This window comes from Leptopilina boulardi, unplaced genomic scaffold, assembly GCF_019393585.1.
Source record: "Leptopilina boulardi isolate dan_hultmark-lab unplaced genomic scaffold, ZJU_Lbou_2.1 LbouV2_59, whole genome shotgun sequence".
NCBI lineage: Eukaryota > Metazoa > Arthropoda > Insecta > Hymenoptera > Figitidae > Leptopilina > Leptopilina boulardi.
The window spans coordinates 1,113,753-1,133,348 of record NW_026138004.1 but is presented as its reverse complement, the minus strand read 5'-3'; the positions used below and the strand labels follow the sequence as shown (position 1 = coordinate 1,133,348).

General features: G+C 26.4%; 2 protein-coding genes and 1 long non-coding RNA gene across 5 annotated transcripts in view; 2 read left to right on the top strand and 1 right to left on the bottom strand.

The window, feature by feature from the left end:
* LOC127290317 (ATP-binding cassette sub-family G member 4) overlaps positions 1 to 9,143 on the top strand; it is a 40,312-nt gene extending 31,169 nt beyond the window's left edge. The window contains exons 10-13 of the mRNA XM_051318810.1: positions 1,322 to 1,490; positions 1,661 to 1,761; positions 1,851 to 2,006; positions 4,999 to 9,143. Coding sequence (XP_051174767.1) covers positions 1,322 to 1,490; positions 1,661 to 1,761; positions 1,851 to 2,006; positions 4,999 to 5,343 — 771 coding nt within the window. The 3' untranslated portion in view covers positions 5,344 to 9,143. The remainder of the gene's footprint in view (positions 1 to 1,321; positions 1,491 to 1,660; positions 1,762 to 1,850; positions 2,007 to 4,998) is intronic.
* LOC127290331 (uncharacterized) overlaps positions 1 to 19,596 on the bottom strand; it is a 192,293-nt gene that overhangs the window by 46,845 nt on the left and 125,852 nt on the right. The gene's annotated exons all lie outside the window — the stretch shown is intronic.
* The window catches only part of LOC127290318 (ATP-binding cassette sub-family G member 1), a 53,041-nt gene continuing 47,774 nt past the window's right edge, over positions 14,330 to 19,596 (top strand). The window contains exons 1-2 of one of the 2 annotated variants that reach the window (XM_051318811.1): positions 14,330 to 14,839; positions 17,991 to 18,114. In XM_051318811.1, the coding sequence (XP_051174768.1) occupies positions 18,050 to 18,114 (65 nt within the window). In that variant the 5' untranslated portion in view covers positions 14,330 to 14,839; positions 17,991 to 18,049. Of the gene's footprint in view, positions 14,840 to 17,990; positions 18,115 to 19,596 lie in introns of those variants that run through there. The other variant, XM_051318813.1, reaches the window with a different exon arrangement.

Genomic DNA, 19,596 nt, shown 5'->3' with positions numbered 1-19,596 from the left:
TTTTAACTCTAGTGTGCAAAATTGACTTTTATACACTAGGGAGAAAAGAAACAATTTTAAAACTAGGGATCTAATAAGATTTAAACCCCAGAGAGAGAAAATTTATCATCTAATATTAAAAAAAAAATAATATTAATTATAAACTCCAGTTTGCAAAATTGTATTTTTATACTCTAGGGTTTAAAATAAACATTTATGATTCTAGGGAGTAATGTTGTATTTTGTAAACTAGGGAGAAAAGTGATATTTTAATTCCAAGAAACAAAAGTTATAATTGAAAAACCGAAGGAGAAAAATGGTTCTTTTAACTCTAGTGTGCAAAATTGACTTTTATACACTAGGGAGAAAAGTAGAATTTTTAAAACTAGGGATCCAAAAACATTAAACATTTTTAATTCTAGCGAGTAATATAGTATTTTCCATACTATGGAAAAAAGGGTTTTTATAATTCAAGAAAGCAAAAATTAACTTGTAACAGATGGAAAAATAATGCTAATTGCAGTGTGCAAAATTAAATTTTTATACCTTAGGAAACAAAATACTTTTAATTCTAGGTGTAAGATTTAATTTTCGAAACAAGAGAAAAAAGTGGTATTTCAATTCCAAGAAACAAAAATTATAATCTAAAACCCGTGTGAGAAAAGTAGTTTTTTAACACTAGTGTTCAAAATTTTATACCCTAGGGAGAAAAAAAGACTATTTTAATCCTAGGACGTAAAATTTTTACTATATATAATTCCAGGGAACAAAATTTTTTTTCCAATTGGGGAGCAATAGGGAAATTTTAACTCTAGTGAGCAAAAAATATCTTCCAATAATTGAGGGTAAAAAATGGTTTCTATAAACTCTAGCGAACAAAACTGTTTTTTTATACCCTAGTGAGAAAAATATACGTTTTCTTAAATCCTACGAATTAGAAAATTACATTTTTAAATTTAGGGAATAAAGTTTTATTTTCCAACACTAGGGAACAAAGAAGAAAATTTTAAATTCATGCAAAAAAATTATCTTCTTAATGCCAAAGGAAATAGAATAGTAATAATTTTATTAGCTCGAGTGTAAAAAATTGTTAAAGTGTAAAATAATTTTTTTAACTCTGGAAAGTAAGGTAGCAAAGTTTTATTTTTCCACACTAGGTAGAAAAAGGGGGTTTTTCCAACACTATTGGATGCAAAATTGTTTTACAATACCCTAAGGAAAAGATTGTGTTTTTCTATCTAAAAAAATTAATTATTTAAAAAAAAACCTAGACCGTAAAATAGTTTGAGTTAATTTTGTTTTTTTCCCTATGTTAAGTATCAAAAAATTATTAAAATTTCAGACACTAACGAGGGTAAGACTGATTTCACACATCGTCGTTGGATTTTTGATTGGTGCTATTTATTACCAAATCGGAAATGACGCTGCCGTGGTTACAAGTAATTCTGGTTGCATTTTTTTCACCGTCATGTTTATCATGTTTACCGCAATGATGCCTACGGTCCTTACGTGTAAGTTTATTTTTAACGTAAAAAATTCAAAAACATTTAGGCAGAAAAGTAAATTATTATAATTTTCTTTAATGAAAACTACAAAAGTATTCAAATTGTGACTTTTTTTCTAAAAAAAATGTTTTTCTAGAATTTTTTTTTTTAAATTTATTTTTCTCTTTATTTTACAGTTCCAGTAGAAATGGCTGTATTTGTAAGAGAACATTTAAATTATTGGTATTCTCTGAAGGCGTTTTACCTTGCGAGAACTTTATGTGATATACCATTTCAAGTACGTATAATATTTTTGTTATTAAAAAAATAAAAAAAATATACTATTTTTCTGTTATAACTATTATATTATATTATTCATGATTTTAGATAGTATATTCCGCAGTATATGTGATGATTGTCTACTTCATGACCGCACAACCTTTGGAGTTGGAAAGGTTTTTCATGTTTCTAAATATTTGTATATTAACTTCTCTCGTGTCTCAGTCAATTGGTCTATTAATTGGAGCAGCAATGAGTGTTGAGGTAATTATTTATATTTATAGTTTTTTTTTTAAATTGTCATAATTAAATTAAGGCCATGCTTTAGAAAACTAACGTCATCATATCTTTTTACATGTACTGTTACGTCTCAAATAGAGAAAATAACTAAAGAAATAATATTTTATATTTATATTTTTATCCGCTCAGTGATTCGTGTTTCAATTATAGAGCAGATGGCTCTGAGCTAAGGGTACAGGTATACGGAGAAAAATGGAAAAACAAATAAAGCATTTTTTACTACTTTAAAAGTAAAACCGGAATTGTCCATAGTTTCTGCGCATTTCAATTTTTACTCCAGAAATAATAAAATTTATTCCGAAAATAGTAAATTTTACTTCTGAAATAGTAAAAATTATTTTGGAAATAGTAAAATTTTACTATTTCTGGAGTAAAAATTTCTAGAAATGCGCTGAAACTGCGGAAAGTTCTGGTTTTACTTTTAAAGTAGTAAAAGTTACTTTATTCGTTTTTTCATGTTTCTCCGTGTAAGAAAGAGAATATTGATTTTCAATGACAAGGTTACAAGTTTATTTAGACAAATATATTTAGATAAAATTGATCATAAAAAAAGAGAGTATCCTGAAGCAACCAGTCTTAAAAATAAAGGAAGTCAACATACCACTGCAACAAGGAATCAGTAAATGTTATTACAAATTTTTATAATGATTTAGATAAAAAGTAATACGACTTTTAGAAGAAAAATTTTGAAGTAAGATGTATGAAAAAGGACCACTGGTGTGTCCTTAAATATGGGCAGGAACGGCTGGTACCAGACCACAGGTCCGTAGTTCAGTTGAACGTGATGAAAACCCAAACAATGTAATTCTTCCAGAAAAGGCAGAAGAGATGATTTCCAAATATTATGGGAAAATCAAAACCTTGAATACTTGGATGAGTTTTTTCTTGACGTAAAAACTTTTAGCACTTGACACGCAGAGATTCTTCTAAGTTCAACTTAAGTCGCTGCCGATGATGGTTGTCCGCTACCAAGAGTCTTGTAAATTCTTGGTAGACCTTGTTGTGGTGGTGGGGCTTTTCACTAAAGGACTTCTAAAAACCAAGATGTATAGTGGGGAGAAATATATATATATATGGAAAGGAAAGGATTGAATTTACGGTGCAGGAGAAGGATACCCCAGTGCCGGCGCCTTAGGCTATGCAGCATGCAATCGGGAGGACCGGACCAACAAGAGAGAGCGTATCCATGAGAAACGTCTTCGAAGCGCGGTCATGGAGGCGTAAAAGAAGAAACGAAGTACCGGCAGTCCGGAAGAGACAAAGGCCGAAGTAAAAAAGAAAAATGAGGAAGCACCTCCATTGAGAAAGGATGCCAAGGTGACGAAGGCACCGAAGCGTCCAACAAGACGAAGGATTCGAGAGGATCAACAGTGGTCGTCCGAGGCGCTTCAGGAAAGACGTATATGTATGCTGATGTGTTGGGAAAGCTCCACAAGGAAGTTAATTCAGACATCAGTCACACGAGAGTTTTGGTGGCAAAGCTCACTAAAAAGGAAGACCTCTTGATCAGGGTCGGAGGTGACTCGGACAAGGTAGCTTTTACCGCCGAGGTGATCAAGACTGTTGGCAGTTTGGGTAAGGTGCAGGGGGTGGATCGGAAGGTTACACTCGAGATCAGCGATCTGGATTTCCTTACCCATGAAGCAGAAGTCCAGAAAGCGCTGGAACGAGAACTCGGAAAGCCAGTAAGCAGGAAGGTGACGGTCTTAGGACCCAAAAAGCGAGGGATGAAGCTCGCAGTTGTTGTCACTGACCAAGAAGAGGCTGCCAGACTGAAGGAATTAGGGCGCATAAAGATTAACTTTATGTGCTGCCAAATAAGAAACAGAGTCATGGTCGTCCGGTGTCACCGATACCTGGGTTACGGCCATCTAACAAGAAGTTGCAAGGAAGCAGACAGATCGACTGCGTGCTTTAAGTCCGGGAAAGCCGATCATAAGTTTGCAGATTGCAAGAGCAGCCCCAGTTGCTTCTTGTGCAAAGCGAATTCCAGCGACAAGGTTCATGAGAGAAAAGAACAAAATTATGTTGTATCATTTTCTCTCATGCTTCGCGTTCATAAGTGGGTGACAAATGAAGTTTAGGCCAAGTGAAAATTAGATCAAATGAGGATAGGCCAAAAGAGAATTAGGTTACATTAAGATTAGGCCAATTAAGAATTATGTTAGATTAACATTAGAACAAGTAACAATTTGGATAAAGTAAAATTAGGCCAAATGAGAATTAGGTTAGATAAATATTAGAACAAATAACAATTAGGTTATAGTATGATTAGGCTAAATGAGAATTAGGTTTTTATAAAGATTAGATCAAATGAAAACTAGTTTAAACGTTGTTTAGTCCAAATGATAATTAGACCAGATGAAAATTATTTCAAATGATAATTATAGGAAATGATGTTTAGGCCAAGTAATAAAATAAAAATGAGGCTAAAAAAGTATTATTTACAGAAAATTTAGCCCAAGTGAGATTTAGGGGAGATAAATATTACGTTAAATAAGAATTAGTTTAAATTAAGATTATGCCAAATGTGAATTAGGACAAATGACGATTAGTACAAATGAGGACTAGAATGAAGATTAGGACAAATGATGATTAGGACATATATAGATTAGGTCAAGTAACAATTAGTTCATATGACTTTTAGGCCAATTGAATTTATGTCAATTAAGTTTTAGGCCATTTGAAATTTGGAGAAAATTCATGCGCCTCATAAAATTGGGCAGAGTAACAGTACTTGTACAAGATTTCGTATATGAAGTTGGCGTGCTGGTATCAAAATCTGAACTGAACCCTCCTGGCATATGTGGACCTTTTATGCAGAAAAGGCGAGATTTACGTGACTGTGTATTAATGTAACTCATACATGACCTTAATTTTAATTTTTCAATAATTGAAATCACATTGATAAAAATGAATATACCTTCATTTTTATTTATTTTTTTGTTTGTTACAGACGGGTGTTTTTATCGGTCCAGTGTCGACGGTCCCAGTAATTCTTTTCTCGGGATTTTTCGTCAAATTCAAAGCAATTCCATCGTATTTGAAAATTTTGTCTTACGTCTCCTATGTAAGATATGGATTTGAAGGTGCAATGATCTCAATATATGGATATAAAAGAGAAAAATTAAAATGTTCAGAGCCTTATTGTCATTTTAAAAGTCCACAAAAATTCCTCGAAGAAATGTCAATGGTCGACGCTGTTTATTGGATTGACGTTGTGGCTCTCGTTAGTTTCCTCATTGGCCTCAGGATCGTCGCCTATTTTGTTCTTAGGCTCAAGCTTAGATCATTACGTTAAAAAAATTTTTATTTTTTTTTCAACTTTATAGGAAATTGAATAATAATAATTATTATTATTACTAAACAATCAATCGCTCTGAGCGCGTTGACATATTCAAGACATTGACTGAGCTTCTTCAACAAAAAAATTATTAAAAAAAAAAGAAGAAGAAAAGAAAAAAATCAACACTTTCGGACCAGATGTTATAATAAAATTTGAGATATATTCAATTTAAAAAAATATATATTTAGAATTATCGAAGTAATTGTTTAAAAAATATAAAATGAGGAAATGAATCCCAAAAAATAGATTTTCGATGAGAGGTAACTTTTCTTTCTTTCGACTCAAACTCAAGATTGATTAGTTGCCTTATAGGTTTTGCAGCTGCTTTATTCATATATATAAAAAAGCAATGAAACAAAAGAAGTTCTTTCCAGCTTTAAATTTTGTAACTTTTTATATATAAAAAAAGAAACTAAAAAAAAAAGTTTTTTGACGTAAACTTGACAAAAAAAAAAAAAATGTTTACACTCAAACTTAACGAATATTTTATATAAATCATTGCTGCGCCGAGAATTTTTTGGTAGCAGTTCTGTTTCTATTTTTTATGAAGAGTTTGGGTCACTGAAGACACACACACAATTAGTTTAGATTTTTAATGTTTAGCTTGTAAGTTATTAGATAGAAAAATTCAAAGAGAAAATTGTTATCAAATCCCCGCCACCCCGAAAAAAAAAGAATAACGTCTATTTTATATAGACGAAAAATTATATTTGTGAAAAAAAAACAAATTTTCAGAGGGTCATAATCAAAATATTAAAAAAGAATCGAAAAGAAATTATAATTTTAGATTTAAATTTAAAAAAAAAAAAACATTTATGGAAAATCTATTTTATGTTAAAAATAAAATTTTTACTTATTAAAATCTCTTTTTTAATAAATATATAAAAATATGTGTTTTTATTAAAATACAACCTTCTGAATTTTTGAAGAATACAGTCCATTCTTTTTTTTTTGAAAAAAAAAAAAACTGCCGATTACGAACTGCGTAACGTCAGTTTATATAAATGTATAAAAAAAAGAATATAACATAATTTCAAAATATCAGTGAAACTTACTCGCCATAATAAAAGGGATTTTAGAATCCAAATTGAATACTTTTTACTTCCCTCCATTTATTAAGAAAAAGCGAAGTTTCACTGACTTTAGGTCCTGTTTATTAAAAATTTGGCGTCAAAGCGTACGAATTAGAATTTTAGAATCTTTTTTACCAATCTTCTGATTGTAATTATCTTCGTAGTATATCCAATCATTTCAATATGCAAATAATACTGTGTCAAAGTATAAAACTAAAATTAAAAAAAACTTTTTATATTTATGTCAGTCCACTGAAAATCATGTCATATTTTGAAAAATTCTAGTTTTAACCCTTAAAATGGCACAATGGGTCCAGTAGACCCGAGCATTTTTTTTCGAGCTCAAATTAATTGAATGTGTAGCTTTTGAATATTTTTTATATTTTAATTTATTAATTTGACATATATTAGTAATTTTGTAAGTTTTTTGATACAACTAATTTCGATACAAACAAATAAATTAGCTTCAAAAATTAATAATTATAAATTTTTAATTTTAACCCAAAAATTCAAATTTTATTTTGCAAAATAAATATCCTTTTTTGCAAGGCATGCTGTTGTGGTAATTTTTTCCTTAAAGAAAAATAGTATAACCTTAAATTTTTAAGTCATAATATTAAAATTTAAATAACTCATGAATTTTTAAGTAAAAACACGCAATTTTTTGTTTTTATTTTTCACAATTTTTTTTAACTAACTTAAAATAAATTAATTCCTGTAAAACTAATTATATTTCAAAAAACACATTATAAGGTACTTTATGATTAAATTTTTGTGCGCAAAAATATTCAATACCGGCTGTACAATACACATTTGAATACGTCGGGTTCAGCAGACCCATTGTGCCATTTACGTTTTAAAAAACATTATCGTCAACGAACTCAGAAATTGATCGAGTTTCACATATATTAAAACAAGATTTTTTTCAAAATCTGCCAGCAACCACTTTCAGATGATTTTCAGTGGACTGACTTCATTTGACTGTTGACAATAAGAAACTAAAAAAAAATCGTATCTAATATAAATTTTTTTTATTTAGAGAAAATAAACTGTTGTTATGTATATATTTTTTTACCTTTAAATTAAAAAAAAATCTGATCTTACCCCAAAAAACTAATATTTATAACAGAGATAAAAATTGCAACTAAAAAAAAAAATTTTCACAAATTCACTTTGAAACCATACGGAAAAATTTTATTAAAACCGACAAAACTTGTCATATTTGAAAAATGACGAAACAAATAAAAATTTTTGTTTATAAAACCATTTTTTAGGCTCTGAAGTAAAAATTTGTCTACATTCGGAATTACATTTCTTTATTTTTTTTTTTAGTTTTTTACAGTCGACAGTTGATAAATTTTTTCTTTTTTTATTGTCACTATAACACAGTAAAATAATAATAATAATAATGTCTTTCAATCGAAAAGTACTGAGAAAAAAAAAGAGCAGCGTGTTTTAAGATATTTAAATATTGCCTTGGAAAGTTATAAGAGTATTTCCAATTCAACGACCTAGATTTTTTAAATTTCAACAATATTTACAGTCAAAAGTAAATTTTTAAATGTATAACCATTTTTAATGCTTTTAATAACCAATTTATAAATAGAAAACATTTTTAAAAAAAAAGCATTTTCAATTCTAATAAAAGTCAATAATTTTTCTTAACGAAAAAATAAAATGTCCTTATTGATGAAATCAGTTTATAATAATTAGAAAATACATCAAAAAGGAATTATATATACATAGGTGAATTGAAAAAAAAAAAAAACAAGAAAAAACATAAATGCGATTTCCTTAAAATAAGCTGCCATTGCAAATATTTTTTAGATTTACGTGCCGCCGAGACGCCTGAGTATTTTATTTATTTATTGATTTTTTTTTTAAAAAAGGAGAATCTATAATGATTAACGTAATTTGCAACTGTAAATAAAATGTATTTTTTATTTTAATTGCAAAATTTTTATCATTTTTTATTACTTGATAATTTAGAAAAAAAAAATTTAATTAATTTTTAATGAATTAGTTTTTAATTTAAAAAATTAAATTTACAATTTTTTGTAAAGAGAAATTTGTTTAAATGAAAAATAAAATTATCACTAAAATTACGTTTAATTGGATGGATTCTACTTTTGTATATATATATAATATAATTTAGTGACAGATTTTATAGTTATTTGTTTATGTAATACACGATTATAAAGATTAAATTTTCATGAACAAATTTTGCAATGTAAGTTGTTCATAAATACTTGACCAAACTCTGGCTGCTTGAAAAATTGCTTCTATTAAAGTGCAAAAGCAGTTACAATTATTATTATTATATAATAAATGTAGATAATTGACAAATCGAATGTTTGGTGAATGTTATTTGTGTAATATTTCTTTTTTTATTCGTGGAACGAATGATTTTTATTGGTGCTTAATTAAGTTTATTTCTTTTTTTATTATTACAATTTTTTATAACTATAATTTTATTATTATTATTATTATTATTATATATTTATGAATATATTAGGCAAGCAAAGCAGATAAGCTGCGAAAAATATTTAGACTTGCTTATATACAGCGAAAAAAGACTAAGATCGCATTGTGAATTGTTAGAGTAGTTTTTAGATTAATAAGGTTATTATGTATTGAATAGAGAACAAGTTTTTTTATTAAATGAAAGTGAAATATTAATAATTTTTTTTCATTTAATTTTAATCTTTTTTCATTTTCCTATCTAATATACACTTTTATTACGGATCCTATCAAATTTTTTAATTACAATTTTCATTTAGTTAATTTTTCGCTAGAGATAATATTACAACTTCCAACGTAATTCCGTCGGAATTCCATCGGAGTTCCAAAGAATTTCCGATGGTATTCCGACAGAATTAGGACTCTAAAAATTTTGAAAAAAAATTAATCGGAACTCAGTCGGAAATTCTTTGGAACTCCGATGGAATTCCGACGGAATTCTGATAGAACCTCCAGTGGGCACTTTCCGGGAAATCTTTCCAAGTGGGACAGATATTTTTATTACCGAAATTATAGTGGAAAGTATAAACTTTAAATCGAGACTAAGTACAAATGTTCTAGAACTTTTTGTTCCATCGCTATAGAAGTACTCAAATATTGCAAAAAAAATTCTGATTTTTTTACCCTTTAACCACGTTTATAACAAGAAACCAACAGCTGATAATAGAAACTGTTTGGTTACGAATTCGTAATCAACATAAAAAAAAACTACCAGAAACACCTTTGACATTTGCAGCAATAAAATCAGTGTTGTCATGTATAAATTAATCGAATCATTCAGAAATCGATATCTTATAAACCTAATCCTTCTCTGATCATGTTAAAACAACGTATGAAAAATAAGCGAATTTTTGACCAACTAATGACGCTCAGAATTTCTACAATAAAAACCATCAATGAGATAGTGTATCCGATACCAAGAATGTAAGTAACTATCAGAAACAATTTTTCCTTAGATATTTCTTCTGGCGCAAGCGGAACATTTTGCGACTTCGTTACATCATAGTATAAAAATTTTGCCAATATCCCAGATTCTGAGACTCGTAGAATTATTTCGTTAAAATGACCAATGTATGGTGAATAAAATCTGGATATCCAAGACTTTATAAAATATATCAAAGGTTCCGAAAGTATTAAAGTGTTCAATTTTTGAGTAACTTCTTCGAAGCGCATGATTAAATTCTCAGGGTCCATCATAATACAAGTTACATTATTATAATCAGTCAAGTAATTAAGGCAGTCCCAATCAGTTCCACGGCCAGGAATTCTAATAGCTTTTCTGCCTAATTCCTGAATTTCGGATACAGGAGATGTTAGCAATAATTCTCTTACAAATGAATCTACCATAGGTATCAGAGACGAGTTCACCAGATCTTTGAGTGTTGCTATTTCCGGTTCAGATATAAGACTAAGGTCTAGAATCATGGAGTATAAATAGCTTGTATAAGCGATGCAACTCAACATTAGAACACCAAAGGAAATTCTTTCAGACAATTTTTCAGGCTCATTGACAATCGACATTCCCATTATAATTTGACTGATTTTAAACGTTTGCCATGTGTTTCTGTTGAATTTTAACAGCGAAGCTGTTAATCGAATCAATGCAATTGCTCCAGCTGTTACATACAAAATTGTAACTAGTTCTTGTGAGACAACAATAATGGTAGTTGATCTTGTATTTTTTGGAATCACGGCTTTTGCAGAACTTAATTCAGTGACGCGCATTCTTGGAATAACTACTTTTTTATTATCAGTTTTTGTAAAACCAATAATCGTTAACAACATTTCTATTTTGTTTTTGTTGAGATACATTTGAATCATCGCACCGAAATCACCGTTGTAATTATATAATTTTTTACAGCCATTCATACTTTTTGAAAGGAGATCGGCAAATTTTCTAACATTCTTCCTCTGCCTTTTTGAAACAGAAATCTTTCCCAAATAGGAAAATTTTAATTCTTGACCATGCAGGTTTCGTATTTTATTCGGAAACCATTTTCTGTCTGATGTTATTTCACGAACGGAATACATTTTATCAAAAGGATTTATCTCATGAAAATTTGATTGATTTAATTTGACGTCAGCTTGAAATTGTTCGTTATCGTTTTGTTGTGTCATTACAACAACGTCGAGAAAATCATTTAACCAAAGAAATTCCAACAATTCTTTTATTGATAAAGACTTGTCGTACGGAAAAATGTTAATCAAACATTTTGGAGTTGAATGAGCTTGGGAAAGATATTTAAGATTTACAATTACAATTTCCAGTTGACGCCAATTTTGAATCAGATTGCCATTGAGAATAACAATAAATAACGTTGTTTTCCTGGGTCGTTGTAGTGATGACGGATAATTAGTTTCGATATATTTGAATTGAAATTTATCGAAACTTATGCTCAGTGTTGGAAAGTGCGCCGAAACTTCTTGCACAAGCGGATTTATTGTTGAACTTGAGTTCATCAATTGATCATCATAGACAAACATTACCTAATACAATTATATCAATTTATAACAAGAATACGAGTAATTAATATAGGATTTAAATATATTGCAAATTCTAAATTACCTGGTGCAAGTTAGACTCTTTTTTTAGATAGTTTATCAATCCTCCAAGATTTCCATAGTTACGTGTTTCTCCCAAACTGCCTAATCCAATAATTATTAGACACAAACTGTATTTTGCAAACATCATAAGGAATTAATTTTGATTAAGAAAAGAGGCATTTCCGAGCTCAAAAAACGAGGTCTGTATGTTTTCTGAGTTTACAAACGCTTTTTAAAGTGGAAATTCACCGAAAAATCAATTTCTATAGGTCAAGTGTAATTTCTAACATTTTACATAGATCGTATCGTTTTAATTGCAAAAATAAGTTTTGAAAAACATTCAAAGAAATCGATCTATTTTCTTTGTTTTCTTTGTCCTTGAAAATCATTAAATATAAGTTGTACATTACTTGTTGCTTAGGTTTTTTAAGTTTTTAACATTGGAACTTTATTTTAACTAACTGGACTAATTTATGGCTCAACACAAAATTGAATTAAATAATTTTTCTAGTGTCTGGCGAGAAACAAAAAATATTTACCCATAGAATCTAAGTATTTTAGAGCGTTCCCAGACGATTTTTCTAATTTTTTTCCTAAATGCATTTTCCTAATGCCCTATTTTCTTAATAGTCATTTTTCCTAATCCTTTTTTTCTATTTGCTTTTTCCTAATCCAATTTTTCTAATTGTAAATTCCTAATATATATTTTTTCCTACTATTTAATTCCTAATGTGTAATTTTTTTCTAAAAGACAAATCTTTTGAATTATGAAAATCGATGTTCGTTTATTGAGATATTTGATTTTCAATTGTTTTTAGTTCGTAAATGTTTATATTCAATTAACCTTTTAGTTTGACATACATCTTTACAAAATCTATAGTTAAAAATTAATCTGTTATATTTAATTTCTAAATTAAAAGTTGGATTTTAAAAATTAAGCATCATGGATATGGTTGCACGAATTGTAGGAAAAAAGTTGCATATCGATAGATACATCTATTACAGATGTAGGGTTGAAAAGAGTCAAATAAATATTACTTCAAATAAGAATTTGGATATATTACCGTTGTGATAATTAAATTTAGGCCAATTAAGCAGTAGGCCATTTAAATTTTGGAAATTAATACACAAGATTGTTACGAGCTTTTGTGCTAATTGGTTTAAATGAAAATTCGATAAAATGAAAAATAATGATACAACCCTGACAACAATTTTCATTATTTTACTTTCCCAACACTGATAATATTCTCGATGTTTTACACATACCCATCTCTGAACACAATGGCATCCTTGGTCGTCGATACTTATTTCTTAAGCAGCGACTTAAGCTGACACCTAGATTCATAGTCGCACATTGTGGATTGACTTAAGCCGCAACTTAAGCATTTGCTTAAAGAAGTAAATGCTTTTGATTTTGAGATGCTAAGTATTCATAGTCAAATAGGATTTTCTTATTTGACATTAACGGTGAACTTATTTGAACGAATTGAGGTTATGATTTAAAGTCAACGTTATAGTTGACTTAAGCAATAATTTATTAGTGTATTTATAGTGAAAAAAGTGTTAACAATGGATATAATGGATTATTTAAGTGACATTGAGGATGATATTGATAATGAAGATGGTACAAACAATATAAGACGTGCAAAACGATACATTCGAGATGCGGAAAATCCTTTTGAAATAGATGAGTGGGAGTTACAGAGACGTTATTGTTTTTCAAAAGATTCTGTGTTAGTTGGTATTTTACCTGAAATACAGGTATATATATTTAACATTAAAGAAATTATTTTAGAAAAATTATATTTCTAAGAACAAAATAAAGTTTATTCGTTTATAACAAATTTTCAACTTTGCTTCTATTTATTCTTTTGATAATTCATTACTTTTCTGACATTATCCGCCATATTGGGTCGCCATATTGGATCCACCATTTTAAATTTTGAAAATCTGACGTCATATTTGTAATTAGCTACCCAAAAAACCCCTAAAGCAAATCGAATTAACTTCTATATATTTTAAATCTGACTTCAAATTCGGTTTCAGCGACCCCAAAAACTTCTGTATATTTATTATCAGTCAAATCAAATTATATTTAGTATTATTATTTTATCAAAAATTGACAGAAAATTTTTTTTATAAGATATGACGATTTCTGCCAAAAAAAACCGTCTGCCATAAGAAATATATGATTTTAATTTTGTGACCACTATTTATTTTGTTAATTTAACATGTTAAACTGCATAAAAAAAATTAGTTTCAACCTTAAAATCAAAATTTTCCAACTCAACTTTTTTGGAAGCTGAATATGACAATTTAAATGAAATGAGCCATATATGGTCTTAAGCTCGACTCATTCGCTTAAGTCGGAACTATGAATACCGCCCATAGGCTACAGAGTATGCTATGGTGTAACGCCAGTTGCATACTTATGGATTTGACAAAAATGCGCATGTCCCCTATTAGGTTCAAGATAAATATAAATTCTTATTAGTTAAATAACTTTTACATAACATTGTTTTAGAAAAAGAAATTTTAAACGGATATTAAAATATAAAAATTTGTTTAATGTACAATAAATTTTGAACAAACGCGCGTCACCCTATCAGCGGGAAATTTAAAATCATTATATTTTATAAATAAAGTCAGAACATTGTATATCTACACACGTGTATATAGACACACTCTGCTACGCTACATACGATCAGCTGAGTGAGTCGTCTGCTTTTTCATATCAGTCGTCGTCCATATTTGTTTTGCTCAAGAGAGAGATAGAGAGAGAGAAAATTAAGTACATTAGGGTCGCAGTTCATGGACGCGCGGTGAACAGTAGAAAATAAGAAATATGTAAACCAGAAAATATTTCACACTATTGCAATTTGTTATGAGGAAGAAGAAAAGAGAAACAAATAAGAATCGTTGAAAAAAAAAAAAAAAACGAAACAAAAAAGAAACGGTGTCAAAGTGTGTTTATCAAGAGCGGACTTTCCAACCTTATTGATGACCAATCAAAGAATTAGCATTTATCACTCACTGACAATTCAAATGATTTAATTGCACGATATTGTGTTAATATCAACCACTAATTGAACTTATTCGTCAGTTCGTGTAAAAGCGTCTTCTTTGCCATGAAGCTGTTGTTAGTGCGGAATTAGAAATTGTGTCATTATTTTTCTTTTAACATCATTTTTTTTTCTTCCTTTATTTCTTTTGTTTTTTTTCCCTTGAAAAACAAAGAAGTTTCTCTTTGTGGATTAAAAAAAAAGTTAACATCCAACACCTTGTCTGGTGTATATCTGGATGAATGCTTTCACGTGAGTATATATATATATGTATTTATATTTATCACAAGTAGAAATGTCTATATAGTGTCTGGCATGGTCAAGTTGAACAACTCTTTCTCTCCTGTCATTATTGGAAAGTCAAGATCTCGAGCGCTCTCTTAACGGTCAATGAACAGTAAAACATAACTTTGCGTATTCTGGGCTTTTGTACTATACAATGAGAAAAAAACATTCTAATCAACAACTGCAGGCCTTGGATTATACAACTTTTTCTGACTTTTTTCGACTTATTTTAATAAAATGCGACTTTTTCGACTTTTTACATTTTTTTTTTTTACAAAATTTTTAAACAAAATACGTTTTTTTTAGTATACAATGCAGATCTTTATTTCAATTATTAAACAAATTTTTAACTAAAATTCTTCACTGAATTAATAATTATTTTTAATAATTTTAATGAAATTCTTCACAAATTCAATTGTCTTAAACTATTTTTCAATTAAAATTTTTATGAAATTTAATTATTGTTTATAATTTTCAAAAAATTACCAAATAAAATTACCAAAAAATTTTAATTCAAAATCACTTGAAATTTAATTATTTTGCAAAAATTTCAATTTTTTTAAAAATGATTTTTATAACATACTTTAAAAATTCAATTATCTGAATAGATTTTTCAATTAAAAAATTTTGAAATTCAAAATTTTTTTATGTGATTTCTAATAAATTCTTCATCAACAGAAATCACTAAAAATTTCTCTTCAAAGAAAATTAAAAAGCATTAAAATAAGCTGCAACGCTTATTATTTTAATCCAATTTTGCTTATTTTAATCCATTTTTGGTATTAAAATAAGCAAAATTAGATTAAAATCCAAAAATTAAATTATCCAAAATTAATTTTCTGTGTTATTATAATTATTGTCTGAAATTTAACACAATCTTTTGAAATTCAATTATTTTCAAAAATTTCAATTTAATAGCTTCTAAAATTTAATTATTTCTAAAATTTTTCATCTAAATTTTTTTTTTAAATTCAATAATTTCAATATTATAATTCTCCTAAAATTTAATTATTTTAAATGATTTTTAAAATATTCTTCGAAAAATTCAACTATCTGAAACCATTTTTCACTTAAAATGTTTTCAAATTATTGTATTTTTGTCTGCAATTTCTAATAAATTTTTTAGTGAAATCATCAAAAAAAAAAATTTAATTAAAAATCACTTGAAATTCAATTAACTTCAAAAATCTTATTTGTAAATCTTTGAAAATTCAATTAATTTTAAAAAATGTTATCTAAAATTATTTAATAAATTATTTATAATTCTGTAAAATTTAATTATTGTCTGAAAATTATAACAATATCTTTTTAAATTCAATTATTTCTATAAATTTCAAAATTATTATTATTTAAAAAAGAAAAAAATTTTATTTAAAAATCTGTAAAACTTGATTAATTATTGCCTGAAATTTTTTTGATCATCAAAACTAAAAACTATGACTAAATTTTAAATTCGAATAAATCCTACTTACATCAAATTTTGAAAATTTGTCTTACAATTAATTCGATTTTGAAATATTCGAAATAAATTTTCTTGATAATATTCATTATAGAATTATTTTTATTACAAAATTAATAAAATCAATTTAATATCTAATATAACATTCAATACCTATATAAAGTAAAAAATTGATTAATCAATTAAACCAATAAAAATCATTAATTACATTTTTTATTTCATAGTATTTTTTTAAAAATAATTATTATTATTTTTTAGACAAATTTTCAATTTTTGAATTAAAATTTTTGACAGATTTTCATTTTATACGAATTTTTACATAACAAAATTTTTAGCTACCGAATTTTTGTTTGTCAGAATTTTTAAATGACAGAAATTTTAATTCACCGAATTTTTTCAAAATTTTTAATAGATAGAAATTTTGAGACGTCAAATTTTGATTTGTCCGAAATCACAAATGTCCGAACAAACAATCGACATAAAGAATTCGGCGCAATTTTTAAAATTGACCAATAAGAAATTATAAAGAAAATCGTGATTGGTCAATATTTTAAAAATTGCGCCAAAAACCTTTCTGTCCATTGTTTGTTCAGAAATTTGAGATTTCGGACAAATGGAAATTCGGCGTCTTAAAAATTCGTACAAATAAAAATTTGGATAAATTAAAATTCAGGACAATCATGTGTTTCAAATTTTCGAATGACAATTATTTTCAAAATTTCGTTTTTTCTAAACATATTATGAACTTTGACAATTTTGATTTGTCTAAAAGGTTTTTTGTATTTTTTTGCCTGTTTTTTTTTAATGAAAGACAAAAAATTGAATTAAACTAACTTTTATTTCAATTATTTGTCTATTCCTTTTTTATTAAAAAATTCTTTTAAATATGATTTACAGAAATTGTTCTAATTCAAGACGTAAATAATTTTTGTATAAAAATAAAAATAAATGTTTACTCTAACATACAAAAATTTATAATTGTAAAAATAAAATTTATATTTTTTCGGAACAAATTAGAATAAAACGTCGCTTATATAAAATATAAAGTTTTATATCCTGTTGGACTGCTTTAACATACGTCCTTTTTTATTACAATATTTATCGTTTGTTCAAGGTTCAAGGCCCACAAGTTGATGCATTCATTTTTGTTTTTTTTTTTTTAACAAAAAGAATATTTCTCAAAGTTTACCTCTTATAACTTAATTAATCTTCTTCTCAAATTTTGATTGATTCTAAATACAATAAATTATTTCACATTTCTTTTCCTTATTTACTATATTTAATGTTATTTGTCATTACAAAAAAAAAAAATGTTTTTAACGCTCATTTACTATTTAAGTATTTATTATCAATTAAAAATTTAAATGCCATTAAAATCCATTTCTTTTAGTATTAATTGAAAATAAATCGAATTTTTAAAAATATTTGTCCTCGGAAGACATTTTTTTTCACTTATTTTTTGCATCAAATTATTTGTATAAAAAACAATTTTTTTTTAAGTTTTAATATTTATTTATTTAATACTCTATTTATTTATTAAAATTTTCAGAAAATTTAATTCTTAATTAATTATCATTAGTTATAATCGAACTATTAGTTTTATTTATTATTTACAGTTATATATTTGTATTAAAATAATAATTTTTTTTATTATTACAGGAAATTAAAAAAAGTTAAAAATATTACTTAATGCTGATTAGTAATAATTTACTAAAATCATGACGATTACTGAGAATACATTGCACAATAGGCAAATTAATGTAGTTGCGAATGGATTGAATGGGTAAGTAACAAAAATAAAATAAAAAATTAATTTTCATATAGACACAAAAAATATATAATTTTTAAAATAAAATAAAAAACAGAAAAGTAATTAAATTATAATTTTGAAAATTTGTTTTTTAAATCTTTAATTATTAATATTCATATTTAATTAATTTTTAATAATATACTTGTTTATATGAAATTATGGAAAGAATTTTACCTCAGTTGATAAAATGATAAAAAAAATAACAAACAATTTGACCCTCGAGCTTCATTTTTGTAAAAAAAAAAAAAAAAAAAAAAAATCGTCAACATTATGTGAATATAACTATCGTTAACTGGTTTTTCAAGAGTATACAATGATTCTCATTTATTTCCAATAATGACAATAAAAATTAGTCTACGTCTCCACAATCTAATTATAATATTCCGCCATTCAAACATAAAGAATAAAACTGTCAGAATTCAAATGTTTTATCATCGCATAAATTTATTTTACCGAGAACATCTGCGACATCAAATAAATTATTAATTAATAATTAATTTTTAATTAAATTAATTCATTTATTATAAAACTAATTGAAAATATTTATTTGTTAACAAAAATTTTTGATTATATAAAATATTTCTTTTTTTTTTTAGTATTTTTTCGAAAACAATTTAACCATTTAATTTTCATTAATAATCTGAGAATAATTTATTTTTGTTTTTAATTAATATTTGTTTAATTTATATTATTTTAAATTTAATTAAAATTGTTTTTAAATGAAAAATAAAAGAGTTACAATATTTATTGATTAAATTACCATTATAACATTTATCATAATATGTTCAGTAGCTTGAGAACCTCAATCATTAAAAAATTGTCATCTACAGATAATTTATCTCTGTGATGTGATAAAAAAAATTCAGATGAAAATGTGATAAAACAATAACAAATTTTCAATTATTATCAGTAAATGGACTTTAATATCGCTATGCACTAAATTCCAATAATAATAATTAATACAAAAGACGTTTGAAACAGCTTTACTAAAAAAAAAAAAAATTGTTAGTTGGTATCAAAACTACACGAAAATTTTTCAAAAAATCTTTAAAATAAACAAATATTGTTATTTTTGCATTTTTTATATTTTTACTTTTGTTATTTTAATTATTTATAATTTTTTTTAATTTTTTTTTATTTTAAAAAAAACTTTGTTTTTAGTTTTTTTCTTTACTGTTTTTTGCACAAAAATTTTTTTTTAATTTGTTAGTTATTACATACAATTTTTTTTAATTTGCTTATATTATACATAAACATTCCTTAAAACTTGTTATTTCGTATGTAAAAAATTTTTTAATTAAAAAAAATGAAATGTACAAAATAAAAAATTTTTTAAATATTTTTATGTAATAATCGACGAATTTGGAAAAAGAAATTTATGGACAAAATAATCATGTAAAGAAGACAAAAATTTTCAATCTTCAAAATAAAATAAAAAAAAAAAAAAAGTAAAAT